Source organism: Hypanus sabinus, chromosome 6 (assembly GCF_030144855.1).
Source record: "Hypanus sabinus isolate sHypSab1 chromosome 6, sHypSab1.hap1, whole genome shotgun sequence".
Classification (NCBI taxonomy): Eukaryota; Metazoa; Chordata; class Chondrichthyes; order Myliobatiformes; family Dasyatidae; genus Hypanus; species Hypanus sabinus.
The window spans coordinates 68367762-68386959 of NC_082711.1; the positions used below are offsets into that span (position 1 = coordinate 68367762).

Genomic DNA, 19198 nt, shown 5'->3' on the forward strand with positions numbered 1-19198 from the left:
GTGCATTCACATCTTTCCTTCAATATATTCAGCATTGTTGCCCAAGTTATTTACATAAGCTGTTATATGCTGAGACCCCAGCACTGGCCCCTGTGGTACATCATCCATTCCATTTTGCCTTTGTGGGAGCACAAAATAGGTGATTACAAATCAGCATCCCGATTTACACTCTGCCACATGTGAATCTGCTGAGGAAAACTGGAACCAACAAGCAACATTTGTTGTGATGCAAACACAATGTCACTTGACCCAATAAACCAATACTATATGCTCCATGTGAATCTTGTCTTTCCATATTGTCTTTCAGCTTTGTAACATATACTGTAGGTTATAATTTTACCTGCTCTTATTTGGCATCCCCATCAATGCAATTTATATCAATTACTCTATGATCCAATTTCTCCACTCTTGATTAAAGAATAACACCTGAATTTCTGACTAATTAGTTATAAACTGATATTAAGACCTCTAGTTTTGAATCTCTAAAGATTATTCATCTCTTGCGCACTCACATATTAAATTTTAATGTAGCCTGTCAGGAAATTTGTGTCTTCCTTTTTCTAAACGCAACACTCTTGTTGCCAAGGTGCCATCATGAAAGCATTTGTGGAATCATTGTAATAAAAATGAAGTATGGACCATGTCTTATGATTAGCATGTACTCCATTCATTTAAGAAAAAGCCTGAACTGTTTATCTTTACATATCAAATAAAATTGTCTACCTTTATGTAAAGTATATATGCTCAGATTATGTTTCCTAATATTGTATGTAAATTAATAACTAAACTATATACCAAAGCAATTTTATCCGATGACTGTTCACATTTTACTAGTATGTACTCAATGAAATCATGAAATATCCATCCTATAACTTTCAAACAAATTCAGGCTGTAATGCATCAATTGTATGGAGCAATATAAAAGTGATAACTTTCCAATTCCCAGGATGTGTTATTTGATCTTACTTTTTCTTTTTCTTTTATATAACAATGTATATTAAAATAAACCCATTCACGCTAATCAAAAGGATGAGAATGTACATCACCAAAGAAATCACAATCAGGAATTTATAGCTGAGAGTATTTCAATAATAAGAATGAACAGAATCATTGCTCATTTGTTAAAGCATCTTCAATAAATGAATTTTCTTTTAAATATGCACAGCACTATTTCATATGATAATAATCTCTGCATCCAGCCATCTACCACTGCAAATATTTTACAATAATAGCACTGGTACTGCTTGAAGGTCACTTGCTGCAAGTTATCTCTATTTCTCTGCAGATACTACCTAATCTGCCAAATCACTCCAGTAATTTTATACTATTGAGAGAGTGCAGAGGAAATTTACAAGGATTTTGTTTGGATTGGATAGTGTGCCTCGTGAGAATAGGTTGAGTGAACTCAGCCTTTTCTCCTTGGAGGGACAGAGGATGAGAGGTGACCTGATAAAAGATGTATAAGATGATGAGAGGCATTGATCGTGTGGCTAGCCGGAGCTTTTTCCCAAGGCTGAAATGGCTAATACGAGGGGGCATAGTTTTATGGTGCTTGGAAGTAGGTACAAGGGGGATGTCAGAGGTAAGTGTTTCACACAGAGGTTGGTTGGTGCATGGAATGCACTGCCAGTGAAGGTGGTAGAGTCAGATACAATAGGGTCTTTTAAGAGACCCTTGGATAGGTGTGTGGAGCTTAGAAAATTAGAGGGCTATGTGGTAGAGAAATCCTAGGCAGCTTCTAGAGTAGGTTACATGGTTGGTACAACATTGTGGCTGAAGGGCCTGTAATGTACTGTAGATTTCTATGTTTCTATTTCACATTTCCAAATCAGAAGGTTTTGATTTTTCAAGCATTACAATTACACCTAGCTTACTTCAATCATCTTCTGCTCGTAAATAAATCATCAAACAGACCTGAGGCTCAAAAGCAGTAGTAATACCTCTGCCATGTTTAAGCTTATCATTTCACCGTTATAACAACATTTAGTAAATGGAGATTTAGTTTTCACAATTTATGTTAAAACCAAATCATCAATTCAATTACAAATTTTTCAAAATGTGTGTTCATCTGAGCCTGGATTCATCTGTTAACAGCTCTTCATATTAGTTAAGTGAATTATTCTAACTTGCTAGTGTTATTTTTCTTACATCACAATATTTTAGGCCGAGTAGCACACTCTACTAGCAGCTTGTCCTTAGGGTTAAGGGTAAATTCATTGCCAGTACTACTGATCAATTATTTATGAATGATAATTTAATATTCACAGTTAGACTGTCAGAATAAGAACCAGTATTTTTAGGATGATGGCAGAAAGATCTCAATATGGGTATGACCTGGAAACTTCTGTTGAAAAATTGTAAGCACACAATTAGGCTCAATTGTGACAGACTTTATTTTCCCTCTCTCACTGGAGGCTGCTCTAGTCTCTGTGGCCATGTTCCATGACAAAGACAGTGATAGCTGAATAAATTAAACCTATATTCTCTTGTCAGGGAAAAAGGTGCATCAGGAAAAAAAAACCTGTCCTTTAATTATTGCTGTACTTTCAAGTTCAGCATAAATCTGTGAAGCAGATGTCACTGAATACAGAGTAATGGATAGAAAAGTATAAAACACGGAGTTATTTATATCTTAATTCTGACTAGGTAGATAACTTATCTATGACATTGATAATTATATCCAACATATTCTCTTATTAAAATATTCTACTTATTTCAGTGCATTTAAATTTGAATTGATTTATCAGGTTAATTCCTTGGATCTTACTTCCTGAATATAAGTTTTGGGTTATGTGCCCAATCATGAATCATTATTGTACAGAAATGGCCTCACCAGCACTTTCTTTAGAATAACTGAAAACGAATTCATGGTGTCTTCAAAGCTTAAAGATTTCCCTATATTAGTTTATCTGGCCTTATACTGGTGCCAATGTTTCATGTATTTCAGATTTAAAATAAATCTTCACACCTCTCTCCATCTTCTCTTCATGATAGTTTAAATTGATATCTCATTTTCCCAATTTTCCTCTTGAGGAAATAATCTTACCTTATGCACCCTATTACAATCAATCAAAATGTTAAAATTCTCTATTAAAGTTAACATAGTTTACCCAATAAGGTAATACATATGATATTGAATCTGAAGCCTGTTTTATAGATTTTATGATCTTACTTCCATGTAGACTAATTGAAGTTAGGTACAGGAGCAAGATGAATTCCATTGAATTGCACAAACTCACAAATGGCACAAGGCCAAGCAACCTTCTCCCTCTCCAACTCTCACCTCTATCCCTAATGTCCTTGGTAATCAAAGAAAAGCTATTTAGATTAACACTGCTTCTCTGACCTGTCTGCAGCTTTATAGATTCCTGTGATTCATGTAGTCTCTCAGGTAATTTTGATGAGGGTTAAATACCCTTTAGAATACTCAACATTCCTAAAAAAAATTTCCTCAAGTTTCCTTCTGTCCCTTCCACCATAATTGATGCTCCTTGTTATTGACCTAAAGGAAAATGGTTGTTCCTCTTCACTCTGTCTAGGCTTCACACAATCTTGTACACTTCAATATCCCCATAATTCCAATTCTTCCATGAAAAACAGTGCTCCCTCATTAGTCTCACTTCATAAAAACAATTCTCCATCCTTGGTAACATCCTCAGAAACGTATGATCAGATACTTCCTATAGCGTGGTGATTAGTGTAGTAGAGATTACTCCATGTAAGGACTGGCTAGAGGGTTATACTGTTCTGCATGAACGCCATGCTCTTTCCATTACTGAACAAGGCAAAGACTGCAAAGCGGGTCAAATGCCTTCAGGTTTGGGAAGCAGCTAAATACTGATGGGTTTCCTTTGGAACCATCAAACATAGTTAGCATGATTTAGCCTATAACCTTATCATTACATCCATGATACAAACATGGGAAATGGCAAATTATTTTATAATAGAAGACTCTAAATAGGGATTAAGTGACACAAAATATTCCAGACTACTAATGGAATCGCAACATCTGGTTTAATCAAGATTCACATGTTAAATAATGTTATTGCCAGTTTTTGCAGCAAATTCCCTAGAAGCTAATGTAAAACATAGACAGGGAGCATAATCAGTGATTTACTATTTTCAGGTGTTTACTTAGCTTGAGTGACGTCCAACTGTGAGTTAAATAAATGTAGCACTGCAACTGAATACATGTACTTGTGTTTGACAACAAAGGTTTTATCAATTTTGATACAATGAACTGAAGTCAATTTTCCTAGCCTTGGAGGCTTAGAGAAAGAATTGGATAGGGATAACACCTAGAAAGGAAGCTTAGAAAATACTTCAAAATTAAATTAATTCCACAAGTTGAGTTTAATTTCAGCATGAGTTTAATTTTTAAATGTCAAACAAAATCTATAATATGTTCTTACTTGTGTGTACATGGATATAATTTGCAGAGCTTTTACTTACACAATCTTAGAGTTAAGATCAGTATTACTGGCAAGAAATCAATACAGACAAAAGCTCAAGATAGTTACTTATGTCTTGCTGTCTTTTGTTACTAAAGGAAACAAGACAAGCCCTGCGTATTGGATGTGGAAATTCATGTAAGAAAATTCAATCTAACATAATGCCAGCAATACATGAGAGTGGGAATAGAACGTGGGTGAAGACTGAGAAGAAATTAAATTGAATCTGTTAACCATTTTTCTGCAAAAACATGGGATTCAATTCCTTTGAGATTTAATTAAATTAATGCAAAACAGAGTGCCATAGAGCTGAATAATCCAGTGGTCTGGGCTCATCATTGGGAAAATATTGTATAAGTCCTTTGATAGGTCACTTTACAATGTATTATGTGAGTGAATAAGGTGGGTTATTTCTTCTGCAAGTCGATAATTTGTGATGTTGGCTCAGTTTTATTCCATTAATGCAATGGACACAAAGATACTCTATATTCAGTCTGCAATGGCAAACTACAGGAAGGATTTATTCCTGCCAAATGGGATTTATAAAATACCAGATTTCATTGCTAACCTACAACTTTATATTGAGCCCATCAGTTTCAAAGGCCTAGAAACTGATTTGTTTGCAGAGATTCTGCTTGCAGAGCTAATGCCCAATTAGATCTCCTGCAGATAATTGTGACATTAGTTAAAAACAAATTATAAAGACCATTAGGATGGTTAACATTCAAAAATATTTGTGTATACTAATGACACGTGTGTCTAGCCCACATGGTAGACCTGTGAGATACTGCAAAAAAACAGTGGGAAAGGAAGGAAAAGAGGGAGGGAGAGAGAAAGAGAGGGGTGTAGGAGAGGGAGGGGGAGAGAGAGATATGTACAGTAGATAAAGGTATGCTATTAAGAGTATTGTAGACACAGCATGTGCTAAGATGAATAGAACATTGGTGGGCCTAGGCTATTTCCTCAAAGGTTGCCATTTTACCCAGAAATTATTATTAGTGAGATCTAACCCTGGTTTAAAAGTATTCATGTCCTATTTGCAGATTTAAAAAATCTAATTAACTAATTGGTCCAATTTCTTGGAATTAGTTACTATAAATAGGCTTGAATTTGCTGTACAGAAACTACCCATAATTCAATACAAAGTACTCTAAGATGCAAGGCAATGTCCAGAGAGTCTCGCTAAATCAAAAATATGGTAGCTGCTGCAGTAAGAAAAATGTGTAAGCAGATCAGTCCGCTAAAAGGTCAATGTGTCTGTCTTGAAGGTCCAACAGGCTGCTAAGATCCTTACCCTGAGAGAGAGTTCCACATTTTCAAGTCCCCCAATCAGCATTCCAGGATCATAAGCACCAATATTTTGAAAGTAATGTCGATTGATTCCCAGTACACCTCCAGATATTGCCGGGCTCCTGAAACAAGAGCAATTGTAGTAAGTAATCAATTGGATGCGATTTCTCTTGCTTATTATTCTGTTCCGCACCAACAGGAGCTTGTACATCAGGCTGACGTTTGGCATTCAACACAATCGTACTATCCTAACTAATCATTAAACTTCAAGAGCTGGCCCCCATACCTCCCTCTGAAACTGGAGACTCAATGTCCTCATCACTAGACCTCAGTCAATGAGTATTGGTAACACGTCCTCCTTGATAATCATCAAAACAGGTTTACATCTAGGCAGTGTGCTTACCTCCCTGCTTTACTCTCTATACACACATAATTATGTGGCTAAGCACAGCTCCAATATATAAATTCACAGATGACACCACTGTTTTGGGATGAGATATATGTAGTGATGGTCTCCTTACTGAGTACGATAGGACAAATGGTTGAGTGGTATTGCAACAACAACCTCACAATCAACATCAGTAAAACTAAACAACTCTTTGCTGACATCGGGAGTAGAGCACGAATGTCTATACTGAGGGAGAAGGGTGGTGGAGAGGTTGGCAAATTTAAATTCCTTGGTATTGATCTAACGGATTACCTCTCTTCGGCTGGATATATAGATGCAATTACGAGGAAAGCAATTTGTGTCTTTACTTTCTGAGGAAATTAAGGTGGGTTTGGCTAATCACTAAACACTTCAACAAAGTTATAAAGTGTTTCAAATGTCCTGACTGGTTGCATTATTCTCTGGTATAGCAGTTCAAAGGTGCAGGAATGTAAGATGCTGCAAAAAGTAGTGGACTCTGCCCAATTCATTGTGGGCACATTCGTCTACACCATCGGTATTATCTGCAGGAGGTGCTGCCTCAAAAGCCAATGTCCCTCACAAAGATCCCCACCATCAGGGCTATGGCATCTTCTTGCAGCTACCATCAGGCAGGAGGCACAAAAGCTTGGAATCCCATATCCCAGGTTCAAGAACAACTCTTTCCCACAACCATTCAGTTCTGGAATAAACCTACCCTAATCACTAGAGTTAGCAATGCTTTGATCACTTTGCATTGAAATGCAATTTGCTTATTTTGTCAATTGACTTGATGACTTTATTACTTACAACCTTCATATACAGGAGAAGTAAGAATCGTTATGTTATGTTTCCGTCTAAATGCGCAATGTGCAATTAATAGTAATTTTAATAAATAGTACATACAACAGGGTAGTCATTTTAACACAGAAATACAATTTTATCAACATTAATTAATCAGGCTGATGCACTAGTAGAAGAAGCTGTCCCAGAGCCTATTGGCCTTGGCTTTTAATGATGCTGTGGTACCATTTCCCAGATAGTAGCAGCTGGAACAGTTTGTGGTTGGGGTGACTTGGGTCCCCAATCGTCCTTCAGGACCTTTTTACACACCTGCCTTTGTAAATGTCCTGAATAGTGGTAAGTTCACATCTACAGTATCAATCAAATCGAGTTTAATTGTCATTCAAATCATACATGAATACAGCCGAATGAGACTGTTTTCCTCTGAGGTCAAGGTGCAAAAACATACACACACGTTCAAAGTAACAAGAAAGAAAAAAAATGAACATAGTCACGTCAGAAAACACATTTTAGTCCAGGACCCTGAGCGACAAGAACTGCAAATTGATGCCTCCTGGCAGCTGGCAGACCAGCCTGTAATTCCACTGATCCAACACTGGAGGGCAGCACCAACAGGAGAGGCCACACCCAGCTGAGCCTGAACACCACACAAGCCTGCGGCTTGAGGCCAAGTCCTCACAACAACCAAGGCGACACTGCTGCCTTGCTGCCTGTCTCATCACCAGCAAGGGAAGCAGGCCTGTGACAATCAATGTCCAACAAGGTCTTGCGATTGCAAAAGGAACATCCAAGATTGTTACAGTTTCACTACATACCGCCTTCACACCAACTCTGGTACCTCTGAGAAGCAGGTCTGCACCCACGTCAGCTCTTCTGAACCCAGTCTGGCAGTCTGACTTGAATCCCTCGGTCTGACTAATTGTGTTCTTTCCTATAAAAATAGTCTTTATATTTTTTTTGAGAACGTTGTTTACATGTATGCCTGTGATGCTGCTGCAAGTATGTTTTCATTCTACTTGTGCATATGACAAAAAACTCGACTTTGACATTGAGGAATAAGACAGACAATCAACCTGAGTACGTCCTAAATTTGTTAGGGGAGTATTATTAATTTACATAATTTTTGTCTATTTTAACCTCCATTTTAACCCAGAAAGGGGGTGGAGCTTAGGAGATGATGGTGCCTAACAGCAACTCCTTTGCTTGCATCTTCAGAAACAGCTCTATTTCCATCTTTATTACCTCTATTTTTCCCTTTCAGGGTTCTTTTGAAGACCCTGGCCTGGAGTTACACGTTGACTTCGGTCCTTTGCAGGAATGGGACCTGCTCTCGGGGTCTCACGACTGGCCGCTTTTAGATATACCAAGGATGCGGCCTAGAAGACCAGTGAGCCTTCAGGGTTCCGGGATTTCATGGCTCTGGAGGTGGGCGGACTTCAGGTCGGTGCCGCCACAGGAAACCAGTATGTCGTGGGAGACAGAAGATCGAAAGCAGCAAGCTGGTTGCTGGTTGTGTGTCCAGAGACCCAAGTTCTTTGGGCACAGAGCTTGGAAAAAGTGACGCAACAGACTTTTAACATGCTAAATCAGCGAGTTATTTGTTATGTCTCCCCTCTTGCTGTGAAATGGAGACAACTCTTTTTCTCTTATTAGGAAGAGAGAAAGCCTGGGGTATGTCGAATTACTGGGTGAACGAGTAGTTTTTGGGGAACTGCAAGTCTGTGTCTTTATTAATGATTTGCTGTACGCTTGAGTGCTCGGTAGGTGGTGCAGATGCTTTTTTTGCTGGTGGGGGGGTTGTTGCTTTGCTGCTGTTTATGTGTGGTCTTTGGGGTTCTAACATTTAACTGTCATTCATTCTTTGGGGCACTCCTTTGTTTTTGTGAATGGTTGTGAAGAAAAAGAATTTCAGGATGTATATTTATATATTTCTGTGACATTAAATGTACCTTTGAAACCTTTGATTCATTCATTGTCAGCATTAAACTAGACATAACACAGAACAGCCCGGTTCCAAACAACTTTCTTTATTCTACCCTCCCCGTCGGAGTTGATTGCAGTTTTAGATGAGGGTCTTATTGCTTCAGTTCTTTCTCAAAACATTTTTTTGAATTATCCTTCTTGCCAGAGGGAGAATGTAAATTGAGGGAAGGATAATGGTTATTTGATGCAATGGATTCAGCAGCATCCGGACAGAATCCTTGCTACATTAGCTATATATAAATATTCTGAGACTATTATTCCCCATGTATGGGTTAAGATTTGATAGATCCCTCATGTTATACTGGTTTTGCATGCTATTTTCTATTCTGGGTAATAGAAAAAATACTTTAAAAATATACTCATAAACTTAGAAATTAAACCGTGCACATTTATTTTTTTAATTCCAGGCAACCCAGAATCTATTTTACTTGAAGCTGATTGCATTGGTGATCTTAATGAAATTTCATGAAGTGTAAAATTAAATAGGGGACTTTTGGGCATAACAAACAATAGAGCTCCTAAACACGAGAGATTCTGAAGCTGCTGAGAATTTTGAGCAACACAAGCAAAGACCTGGGGAAACTCAGCAATCAGACAGCATCTTTGGAGGGGAATAGGCAGTTGAAGATTCAAGCCTAGATTCATCAGGGAGTCTCTCTTGGTGTGAGGTTGAGGATTGCTTCCACTTTGTCCACCTGTGCTTGAACCTCTCCATGTCCCAACTGGTAGCCAAGGTATTTGGTTTCCCGTTTTGTCCTCTCGCATTTTTGTAGATCGAGGGGGATACTAGCAAAACCCTGCATGGATGGTTCAGGTGTTCTGACCACATCATCTAGGTAGGCCACACTGCAGACCTGACAGCCTGGAGACCCTGGTCCATCAGCTGCTGGAATGTTTCTGGTACATCACGGTAAGCTGAAACAGACCCAGGGGCATGCGGAAGACAGTCAGGGGTTTTGATTGATCATCTAGAGAACCTGCCAGTAGCCTTTACATAGGTCCAGTGTAGTAATGTAGTTTGCTCACCAAATCCTTCCTAGTAAGTCATCAATGTGGGGCAGAGAATAAGCATTAAAAAAGAAATGGCATTCAACTTCTGGACATCAATACATACCCTCAGGTGCCACCCTTCTTGGGGATGATCGCAATGGGACTGCCCCACTCACTATTTGAAGGCTTGATGACTCCCAGCTCTAACATGGTCCAAGTTTTACCTTTTAGGCCCCTGTACATTGCTCTGGCACTCTGTAGCAGAGTTAGCATACTGAACCCTGGTCAGTTCTGATCCTAATGGGAAGCTTTAGGACCTTTGTCAGCCCAGGTCTCTGCTGGAACAGCTGTAGAAAATCAGCAAACACCCTCTGCAGTTCCACTGGTTGACGGCCATCAAGATGGGAAAGGTTAACCTTCCCAGGCCCCTCGCAGGCCTCTACAACCCCTTCCGAGTCATCATCAATGGGTATGTACAGTAAGGTAATCGATGGCAATGTACAGAATTCAGAACCATCACCATTGAGCTGGGGTTCATCTTAAGAGGCGAGTCTGACGTGAATACGTAATTACATAAAGTGGTTTTACCATGCTTTGTGTTCAATGTTTGGAGTTCAATAAATGGGCAGTTACAGCTTTTTCTTAAACTTAAAGCACCTCACATCACTTTATTTACGAAAACCTACATTGGTGAACTTGATGCTTTAGATGATTCCAGAGTTATCGAACATGTTGGCCAACATAGTTGCTTTGAAATTGCTAGAGTTTTGGGAGCAAAATGCCATCACTTGGTTTGTACAAACTGAGGCCCAATTTGCACTGCAAGAAATCACTGTGGACCACATCAAATTCTACTGTAAGACCATAGGATATGGAAGCAGAAGTAGGCCATTTGGCCCATCAAGTCTGCTCTGCCATTCAAACATGGGCTGATCCAATTCTTCTAGTCACCCCCACTCCCCTACCTTCTCCCCATACCCTTTGATGCCCTGGCTAATCAAGAACCTATCTATCTTTGCCTTAAATACACCCAGTGACTTGGCCTCCACAGCTGCTCAAGGCAACAAATTCTACAGATTTACCACCCTCTGACTAAAGTAATTTCCCCACATCTCTGTTCTAAGTGGACGTCCTTCAATCCTGAAGTTGTGCCCTCTTGTCCTAGAAACCCCTACCATGGGAAATAACTTTGCCATATCTAATCTGTTCAAACCTTTTAACATTTGGAACATTTCTACAAGATCCCCCCTCATTCTCCTGAACTCCAAGGAATACAGCCCAAGACCTGCCACACGTTCCTCATTGGGTAACCCTTTCATTCCGGGAATCATTCTTGTGAATTTTCTCTGAACCCTCTCCAATGTCAGTGTATTCTTTCTAAAATAAGGAGCCCAAAACTGCACGCAATACTCCAAGTGTGGTCTCATGAGGGCCTTATAGAGCCTCTCCATCACATCCCTGCTCTTATATTCTATACCTTGAGAAATGAATGGCAACTTTGCATTTGCCTTCTTCACCACTGACTCAACCTGGAGGTTAACCTTTAAGATATCTTGCACAAGGACTCCCAAGTCCCTTTGCATCTCTGCATTTTGAATTCTCTCCACTTCTTTGCCCATTCCCCTAAACTATCTAAGTCTCTCTAAAGGTTCTCTGCTTCCTCAACACTACCCACTCCTCCCAACACCAACCCTTGTGGAACACTGTTGGTAACCGGCAAACAGCCAGAATAGGATCCTTTTATTCCCACTCTCTGTTTTCTGCCAACCAGCCAATGCTCCACCCACGTTAGTAACTTCCCTGTAATTCCATGGGATCTTATCTTGCTAAGCAGCCTCATGTGCAGCACCTTGTCAAGGGCCTTCTGAAAATCCGTACGCCACGCCTACTGCATCTCCTTTGTCTACCCTGCTTGTAATTTCCTCCAAGAATTGCAATAGGTTTGTCAGGCAGGATTTCACTTTCAGGAAATAGAAACATAGAAAATAGGTGCAGGAGTAGGCCATTCGACCCTTCAAGCCTGCACTGCCATTCAGTAAGATCATGGCTGATCATCCAACTCAGAACCTTGTAGCTGTTTTCTCTCCATACCCGCTGATCCCTTTAGCCACAAGGGACATTTCTAATTCCCTCTTAAGTATAGCCAATGGACTGGCCTCAACTGTTTCCTGTGGCAGAGAATTCCACAGATTTACCACTCTCTGTGTGAAGAAGTTTTTCCTCATCTTGGTCCTAAAAGACTTCCCCTTTATCCTTAAACTGTGACCCCTCGTTCTGGACTTCCCCAACATCAGAAACAATCTTCCTGCATCTAGCCTGTCCAATCCCTTTAGAATTTTATTCATTTCAATAAGATCCCCCCTCATCCTTCTAAATTCCAGTGAGTATAAGCCTAGTTGATCCAGTCTTTCTTCATATTGTTACCTACTCGTGACACATGACAGTGGTGCCCTTGTCACGTGACTGGGGTTGAAGCTATACTGGACTTGAGGTGATGGTCTTGTGATGGTGGAGTGAAGTCATTTTCCCGCCGGTAGCGATCATGTGACAGGTTTTTTTTACAGGTTATAAAAGGTAGACCCCACCCTGTGAGGAGGGGCAATTCGTGGCTGGATTTGCCAGGTTGACTTCATGCCACTGCGTGTTTTAAGTGATGACGCAGTTTAGTTGAAGGATGAAGTTTTTATCTAAAGCCTAAAGTTTAAAAGGTCATTGCCAGCAGGTTCTTTACGATTCTGCTAGTTCGAGGAAATTAGTAGAGAGTGAAGATCGAAGTTCGGAAGTTAAAGATCGAGGAGAATTGCTTTCTATGGTGAAACGGGGGCGACCTTTGTTTGATCCTTATTTGGAAGGATTTCGTTGATTATCTTCGTGTTAATCCCTGGGTTTAACCAGAAAGGATTGAAAGTAGTGAGGGAGAAAAGGTCAGTGCCTTTAAGCTGTTCTGTTTTGTAAATTATTCGTGGGAAGTTCGACATCGGGGATCGAAGCAAGCGACATGAAAGAGAATTTGAATCGTCTTATAAAGTCTCTCCTTTTAAATGGACTGTGAGCATATCGAACTTTTGGCAATACCACTTTAAAGAACTGTTTTTGCAATATCGCTTTAAGAACTGTTTGGGCTGCCGCACCGCAGTGTGGTTCCGGTTAAGTTAGTGTTTGTTTACTTTTGGGGGGGGTTTGTTTTCTGTGTTTAATAAACGTGTTGTTTGTTATAAGAAACACTTGCCGAACTCATATATTTATTGTTGCCTGAATACGTAACAATATGAAAGTCCTGTCATCCCAGGAATCAATCTGGTGAACCTTCTTTGTACTCCCTCTATGGCAAGAGTGCCTTTCCTCAGATTAGGGGAACCAAAACTGCACACAATACTCCAGCTGTGGTCTCACCAAGGCCTCGTACAACTGCAGTAGAACCTCCCTGCTCCTGTACTCAAATCCTCTTGCTATGAATGCCAACATACCATTTGCCTTTTTCACCGCCTGCTGTACCTGCATGCCCACTTTCAATGATTGGTGTACAATGACACCCAGATCTCGTTGCACCTCCCCTTTTCCTAATCAGCCACCATTCAGATAATAATCTGTTTTCCTGTTCTTGCAACCAAAGTGGATAACCTCACATTTATCCACATTAAATTGCATCTGCCATGAATTTGCCCACTCACCTAACCTATCCAAGTCACCCTGAATCCTCTTAGCATCCTCCTCACAGCTAACACTGCCGCCCAGCTTCGTGTCATCCGCAAACTTGGAGATGCTGCATTTAATTCCCTCGTCTAAATCATTAATATATATTGTAAACAACGGGGGTCCCAGCACTGAGCCTTGTGGTACCCCACTAGTCAGTGCCTGCCATTCTGAAAAGGTCCCATTTACTCCCACTCTTTGCTTCCTGTCTGCCAACCAATTCTCTAACCATATCAATACCGTATCCCCAATACCATGTGCTTTAAGTTTGCACACTAATCTCCTGTGTGGGACCTTGTCAAAAGCCTTTTGAAAATCCAAATATACCACATCCACTGGTTCTCCCCAATCCACTCTACTAGTTACATCCTCAAAAAATTCTATAAGATTCATCAGACATGATTTTCCTTTCACAAATCCATGCTGGCTTCGGCCTATCTTGACATGTGCCTACAGGTACTCCGTAATCTCATCCCTAACAATCAATTCCAACAATTTCCCAACCTCTGATGTCAGGCTAACAGGTCTATAGTTTCCTTTCTACTGCCTCCCAGCCTCCTTAAATAGTGGAGTTACATTTGAAATTTTCCAGTCATCTGGTACAATGCCAGAATCTATTGATTCTTGAAAGATCATCGTTAATGCCTCCACAATCTCTCCAGCTACTTCCTTCAGTACCCAAGGGTGCATTCCACCAGGTCCAGGATATTTATCCACCCTCAGACCATTAAGCTTCCTGAGCACCTTCTCAGTTGTAATTTTCAACGCACAAACTTCACTTCCCTGACAGTCTTGAATGTCAGGTATACTCCAGATGTCTTCTTCTGTGAAGACTGATGCAAAATACGCATTCAGTTCCTCTGCCATCTCGGTGTTTCTCATTACAATATCTTCATCGTCATTTTGTATTGGTCCTATATGGTCCTATACCCTCGACTCTCTTTTACTCTTTTATACTTAAAAATCTTTTAGTATCTTATTTGATGTTAGTCACCAGCTTCCTTTCATAATTCATCTTTTCCTTCCTAATGACCTTCTTAGTTTCCTTCTGCAAGTTTTTAAAGCTTCCCAATCCTTTACCTTCCCACCAGCTCTGGCTTCCTTGTATGCCTCTCGTTTGCCTTTACTTTGGCTCTGACTTCACTTGTCAGCCACGGTAGTGTCCTTCTTCCCTTTGAAAATTACTTCTTATTTGGAATATATCTGTCTTGCACTTCCCTCATTTTTCTACAGAAACTCCAGCCATTGCTGCTCTGCTGTCCTTCCTGCAAATGTCCCTTTCCAGTCAACTTCAGCCAGTTCCCCTCTCATGCCATTGTAATTTCCTTTATTCCACTGAAATACTGACTCATTGGGTTTTATCTTTTTCCCTCTCAAATTTCAATATAAACTCTTATCATACGAGGGGTGATTGATAAGTTTGTGGCCTAGGGTAGAAGAAGTCAATTTTAGAAAACCTAGCACATTTATTCTTCCTACATTTGCACACTTAGTCCAGTGGTCACGGAGCATACGCATCCCTTCTTTGTAGAAATCGGTGTCTCGGACCTTCAGAAGTGGTTCGCAGCATGGGTGATTGATAAGTTCGTGGCCCAAGGTAGAAGGAGATGAGTTATTAACTTCAAACTTTCTGCATTTTCACTCAAAGAGTTGAGCTGCATGTGCATGTAACAAAAGCTGTATAACTCATCTCCTTCTACCTTAGGCCACAAACTTATCAATCACCCCTGCTGTAGACCACCTGGAGGTCCAAGACGCCCTTGTTACATGCATGTGCAGTTCAACTCTTTGAGTGATAATGCAGAAAGTTTGAAGTTAATTACTCATCTCCTTCTATCTTAAGCCTCGAACTTATTGATCACCCCTGCTGTGGTCCACTTCTGTATGCTCCACGACCGCTGGACTAAGTGTGTACATGTAGGAGGGGACTATGTTGAAAAATAAATGTGCTACGTTTCTAAAATTGACTCCTTCTACCTTAGGCCACGAACTTATCAATCACTCCTCGCATTGTGATCATATTCCTAAGGGTTCCTTAACCTTAAGCTCTCTTATGTCCGGATCATTACACGACACCCAATCCAACACAGCCAATCCCCTACTGGGCTCAACAACAAGCTGTTCTAAAAAGCCACCCCTTAGACATTCTACAAATTCTCTCTGAGGTCCCAATTCACTTTCATGTTAAAATCCGCAATGATTATCATGAGATTGCCTTTCTGACACACCGTTTCTATCGTGCTGTAATATGTGATAGTGTTGCTCGGAAACTCCATGGCTGCAAGAGTGGTGAGGCTACTAGAACACCCGCCTGAACACGATAAATACCGATCGCTGAAAGCTCACCTTTTACAGATTTTTGGATGATTGGAGTCTGAGCATGCCAAACAGTTACTCTCCTTGCCTATCCTTGGTGATGGTAAGCCCTCAGAGCTAATGGACCATGTGCTGTCTCTCCTGGGAAATCACCATCCTTGTTTGATTTATAAAGAACTCTCGATTACAACTCCTAATGCATCCATTAAAGCCTATAGGAGCTTGCGGAAATGGCTGATCATCTACAGGCAGCAGTGCATAATTCCTCCTCTTTTGTCAATAAGTCCGGTCAGCGAGGGTCCCAACGTAAGCATGCAAAACAGACTACTAATTCTGCAAAACAGATAATGCCGAGTCTGTGTTTTTACCACGCTTACTCTGGTACAAATGCTAGGAAGTGCCGACTGACTGCCTTGCAGCTTTGACAGTGCCAGTGCATCAGAACATCGGAGATCTGTGAACACCGTGGGATCCAGCATCCAAATCCAAACTCGTATCTTATCTCCACACACTTCTTGACCGCTTAAGCCAACACAGGTTGATTATTAACCCTGCTAAATTCCAGAATGGGTTAACAAACATTGACTTTCTCGACCATCACATCACCACAGAAGGTTTCCTCTCCCAACAAAAGTAGCCTCTTTCATGGATTTCCCATCCTCCATACTACAAAAAAACCACAGGAGATTTTAGGCATGGTGAACTTCCATCATTGCTTCATTCTGTGAGCTGCTGAACTTGCGTTTCCCCCGTATAGTGCGCTTAAAGCAATAGCGGACATGACCAGGGCACTTGATGATACCAAATGAGCTCTTTCCAATGCGACACTATGATCTTATAACCCCAAGGCATCCATAGCCGTTACTAATTGATGCTTCAGACTATGCCGTGGGTGCTGTGCACGAACTGTTGATGGGAGACGTGTGGCAGCCACCAGTTCTGCCCCCTGAAAGGAAGTACAGCTTGTTTGACTATGAGCTTCTCAGTCGCTGTCCACCATTTTTTGTTTTCTTCTAGAGGGTTGCTATTTTACAGTGTTCTCTGACCACAAACCCCTCGTGCATGCAATGGCCAAAATACCACACCCTTTGCCTACATATCAATTCCACAACTGATTTACAACATACTAAGGGGAAAAATAACACCGTGGCTGATTGCCCCTCATGGCCAGTCATTGAGGCACATATACACAGGGGTTGTCTATGCCGGCATCGCAGCTGACCAAGTTACTGGGCCAGAGGTCCAGGCTTACCGAACAGCAGGCATGGGTTTGCAGGTGACTGACATTAAGTTTGGGGATGTTGGGGTTCTCTCCTCTGCAAAGTCTCACACGGTTGACCTCGTCCCATTTGTGCCCACAATCTAGGGGCACACGTTTTTAACTCCGTGGCCTCTCGCATCCTGGCCGTAAGGCCTCATAGAAACTGGCTGCACTAGAATTTGTGAGGCACAGCCTTAGAAAGGACATGCATGATTGGAGTGCAGCCTGTGTGGAGCTCCAGCTGGCAGGAATTAACCTTCATGTCCAGGTGCCATTGGCACCCTTTGAGGTCCCTAAGCAATGGTTTGACCATGTCATCCCCCACCCCCCCCCCCCCCGCCACAGTTTCACACACCTCCTTACCACAGTGGACCACACCACCAGGTGGCCAAAGGTCATCGCTCTAGTATCGATGATGGTCCCAGATATTGATCAGTCATTCATCAACACCCGGGTTGCTCGGCTTGGCGCCCATCTGACATTTCCTCTGATCCCGGTCCCCAATTCGTATGAGACCTCTGGGCTGTGATGGCCCAGAACCTCAACATTAGGCTACATCACACCACGGTGTATCACCCACAGTCCAATGGCCAATGCTAGCAGTTTCACTGCTCCTTAAAGGCTGCTCTGAGGGCTTCCCTGACAGAGGAGTGTTGACATGATCGGCTCCCGTGGGTCCTGCTGGGGGGCTCAGAACATCTCCAATACAGGACCTGCAGTCATCTGTGGCTGAGTTAGTGTACGAGCAGCCATTATGAGTACCAAGTGATTTTATTCCTGACGTGGGTTCCTTTTGACCTACATTCCGCCTTGTTTGTTTTTGCTGCATGATGCACACCAACATCCCCTTAGGCCCCCTTACAGTGGCCCATTCCGCATTTTGGAACGGAGAGAAATGACTTTTATCATAGATAAGAGGGTAAACCTGAATGTGTTTTGGTAGATCGCCTTAAACTGGCGCACTGAGATTTGAAGGATTCCGCTACCATGCCCCAGCCATCATGACATGACTGTGAGTATAGCAACACACCACAGGCCAAGCCAGAGGTACCTGCTGTTCCTCCACCCAGGGAGAACAGGACCCGAGCTGGGCAGACAGGCCCACACTGCCAGTTTTAGTGAATTTTGGGTGTGCCCGTGGAGGGTACATAATTCACAGACACCAATGTTGAGTTAGGGTTCACTTTAAGAGGCTGAACTGACATGATGATGTAATTACCTAAAGTACTTTCACTGCACTTTGTGTTCAGTATTTTGAAGTTCAATAAATGAGTTGTAATGTTTTTCTTAAACATTAAAACACCTCCTGTCATTTTATTTGCAAAAACCTACAGGTGCATCATCTGTACAAACATCCTCAGAGGCAGGAGAGCCAGCTCATTCCCCAAGGTACCACCATTAGCGTGGCTTTCGAGGGTTTTTGGTTCCTCCTTCGCACAGACTCGTATCCAAGTCAGGCAGAGATTGTATCACGGCCATTGCTTTGGTTTTGACAATATCAGAAACACCAGAATCTACTCAGATGTGATTCCTTAACAACTCATGTAACATAGGCAAATCTCTCTTCAGAATCATGTCTCCAGCACCCCCACTTTCATCAAATACTTATGATCATCCAACTCAATGTTGAGTTCTGCCAGTGGCTCAGATTTACAGTCACCATGGACACAGTGGAAGATGTTTAGTGACTGCAGTCAACACTAGAGGCAGGGGCATGACTTTTCTTAATAAATGACAGTGAGCTACCAGAATCTAAAAGAGCTTTAACAGGCTTTCCAATAACTTTGACTGTTATAAACACTAGCTCTTTCTCTCACATTCTGCTTGATTTCCATTACCTTATTCACAATCATTACAGTCATTACCATCATCATCGCATCTTCCCTCTCTTGGTATGTACATAGCACATACCTCACTATTTGGGCTTCTTCAGAGGACACACACAGGACTTATGACCTGGCTGCTGACAATAGTCGCAAATAAAAGTCTTAGAAGAAATTGCCA

At 41.3% G+C, this 19198-nt stretch overlaps 1 protein-coding gene across 3 annotated transcripts in view; it reads right to left on the bottom strand.

Annotated features, from left to right (window-relative positions):
- Positions 1–19198, bottom strand: part of LOC132395562 (polypeptide N-acetylgalactosaminyltransferase 15-like) — a 78576-nt gene that overhangs the window by 22218 nt on the left and 37160 nt on the right. For all 3 annotated transcript variants that reach the window (XM_059972353.1, XM_059972351.1, XM_059972352.1), the window contains exon 5: positions 5746–5863. In XM_059972353.1, coding sequence (XP_059828336.1) covers positions 5746–5863 — 118 coding nt within the window. The remainder of the gene's footprint in view (positions 1–5745; positions 5864–19198) is intronic.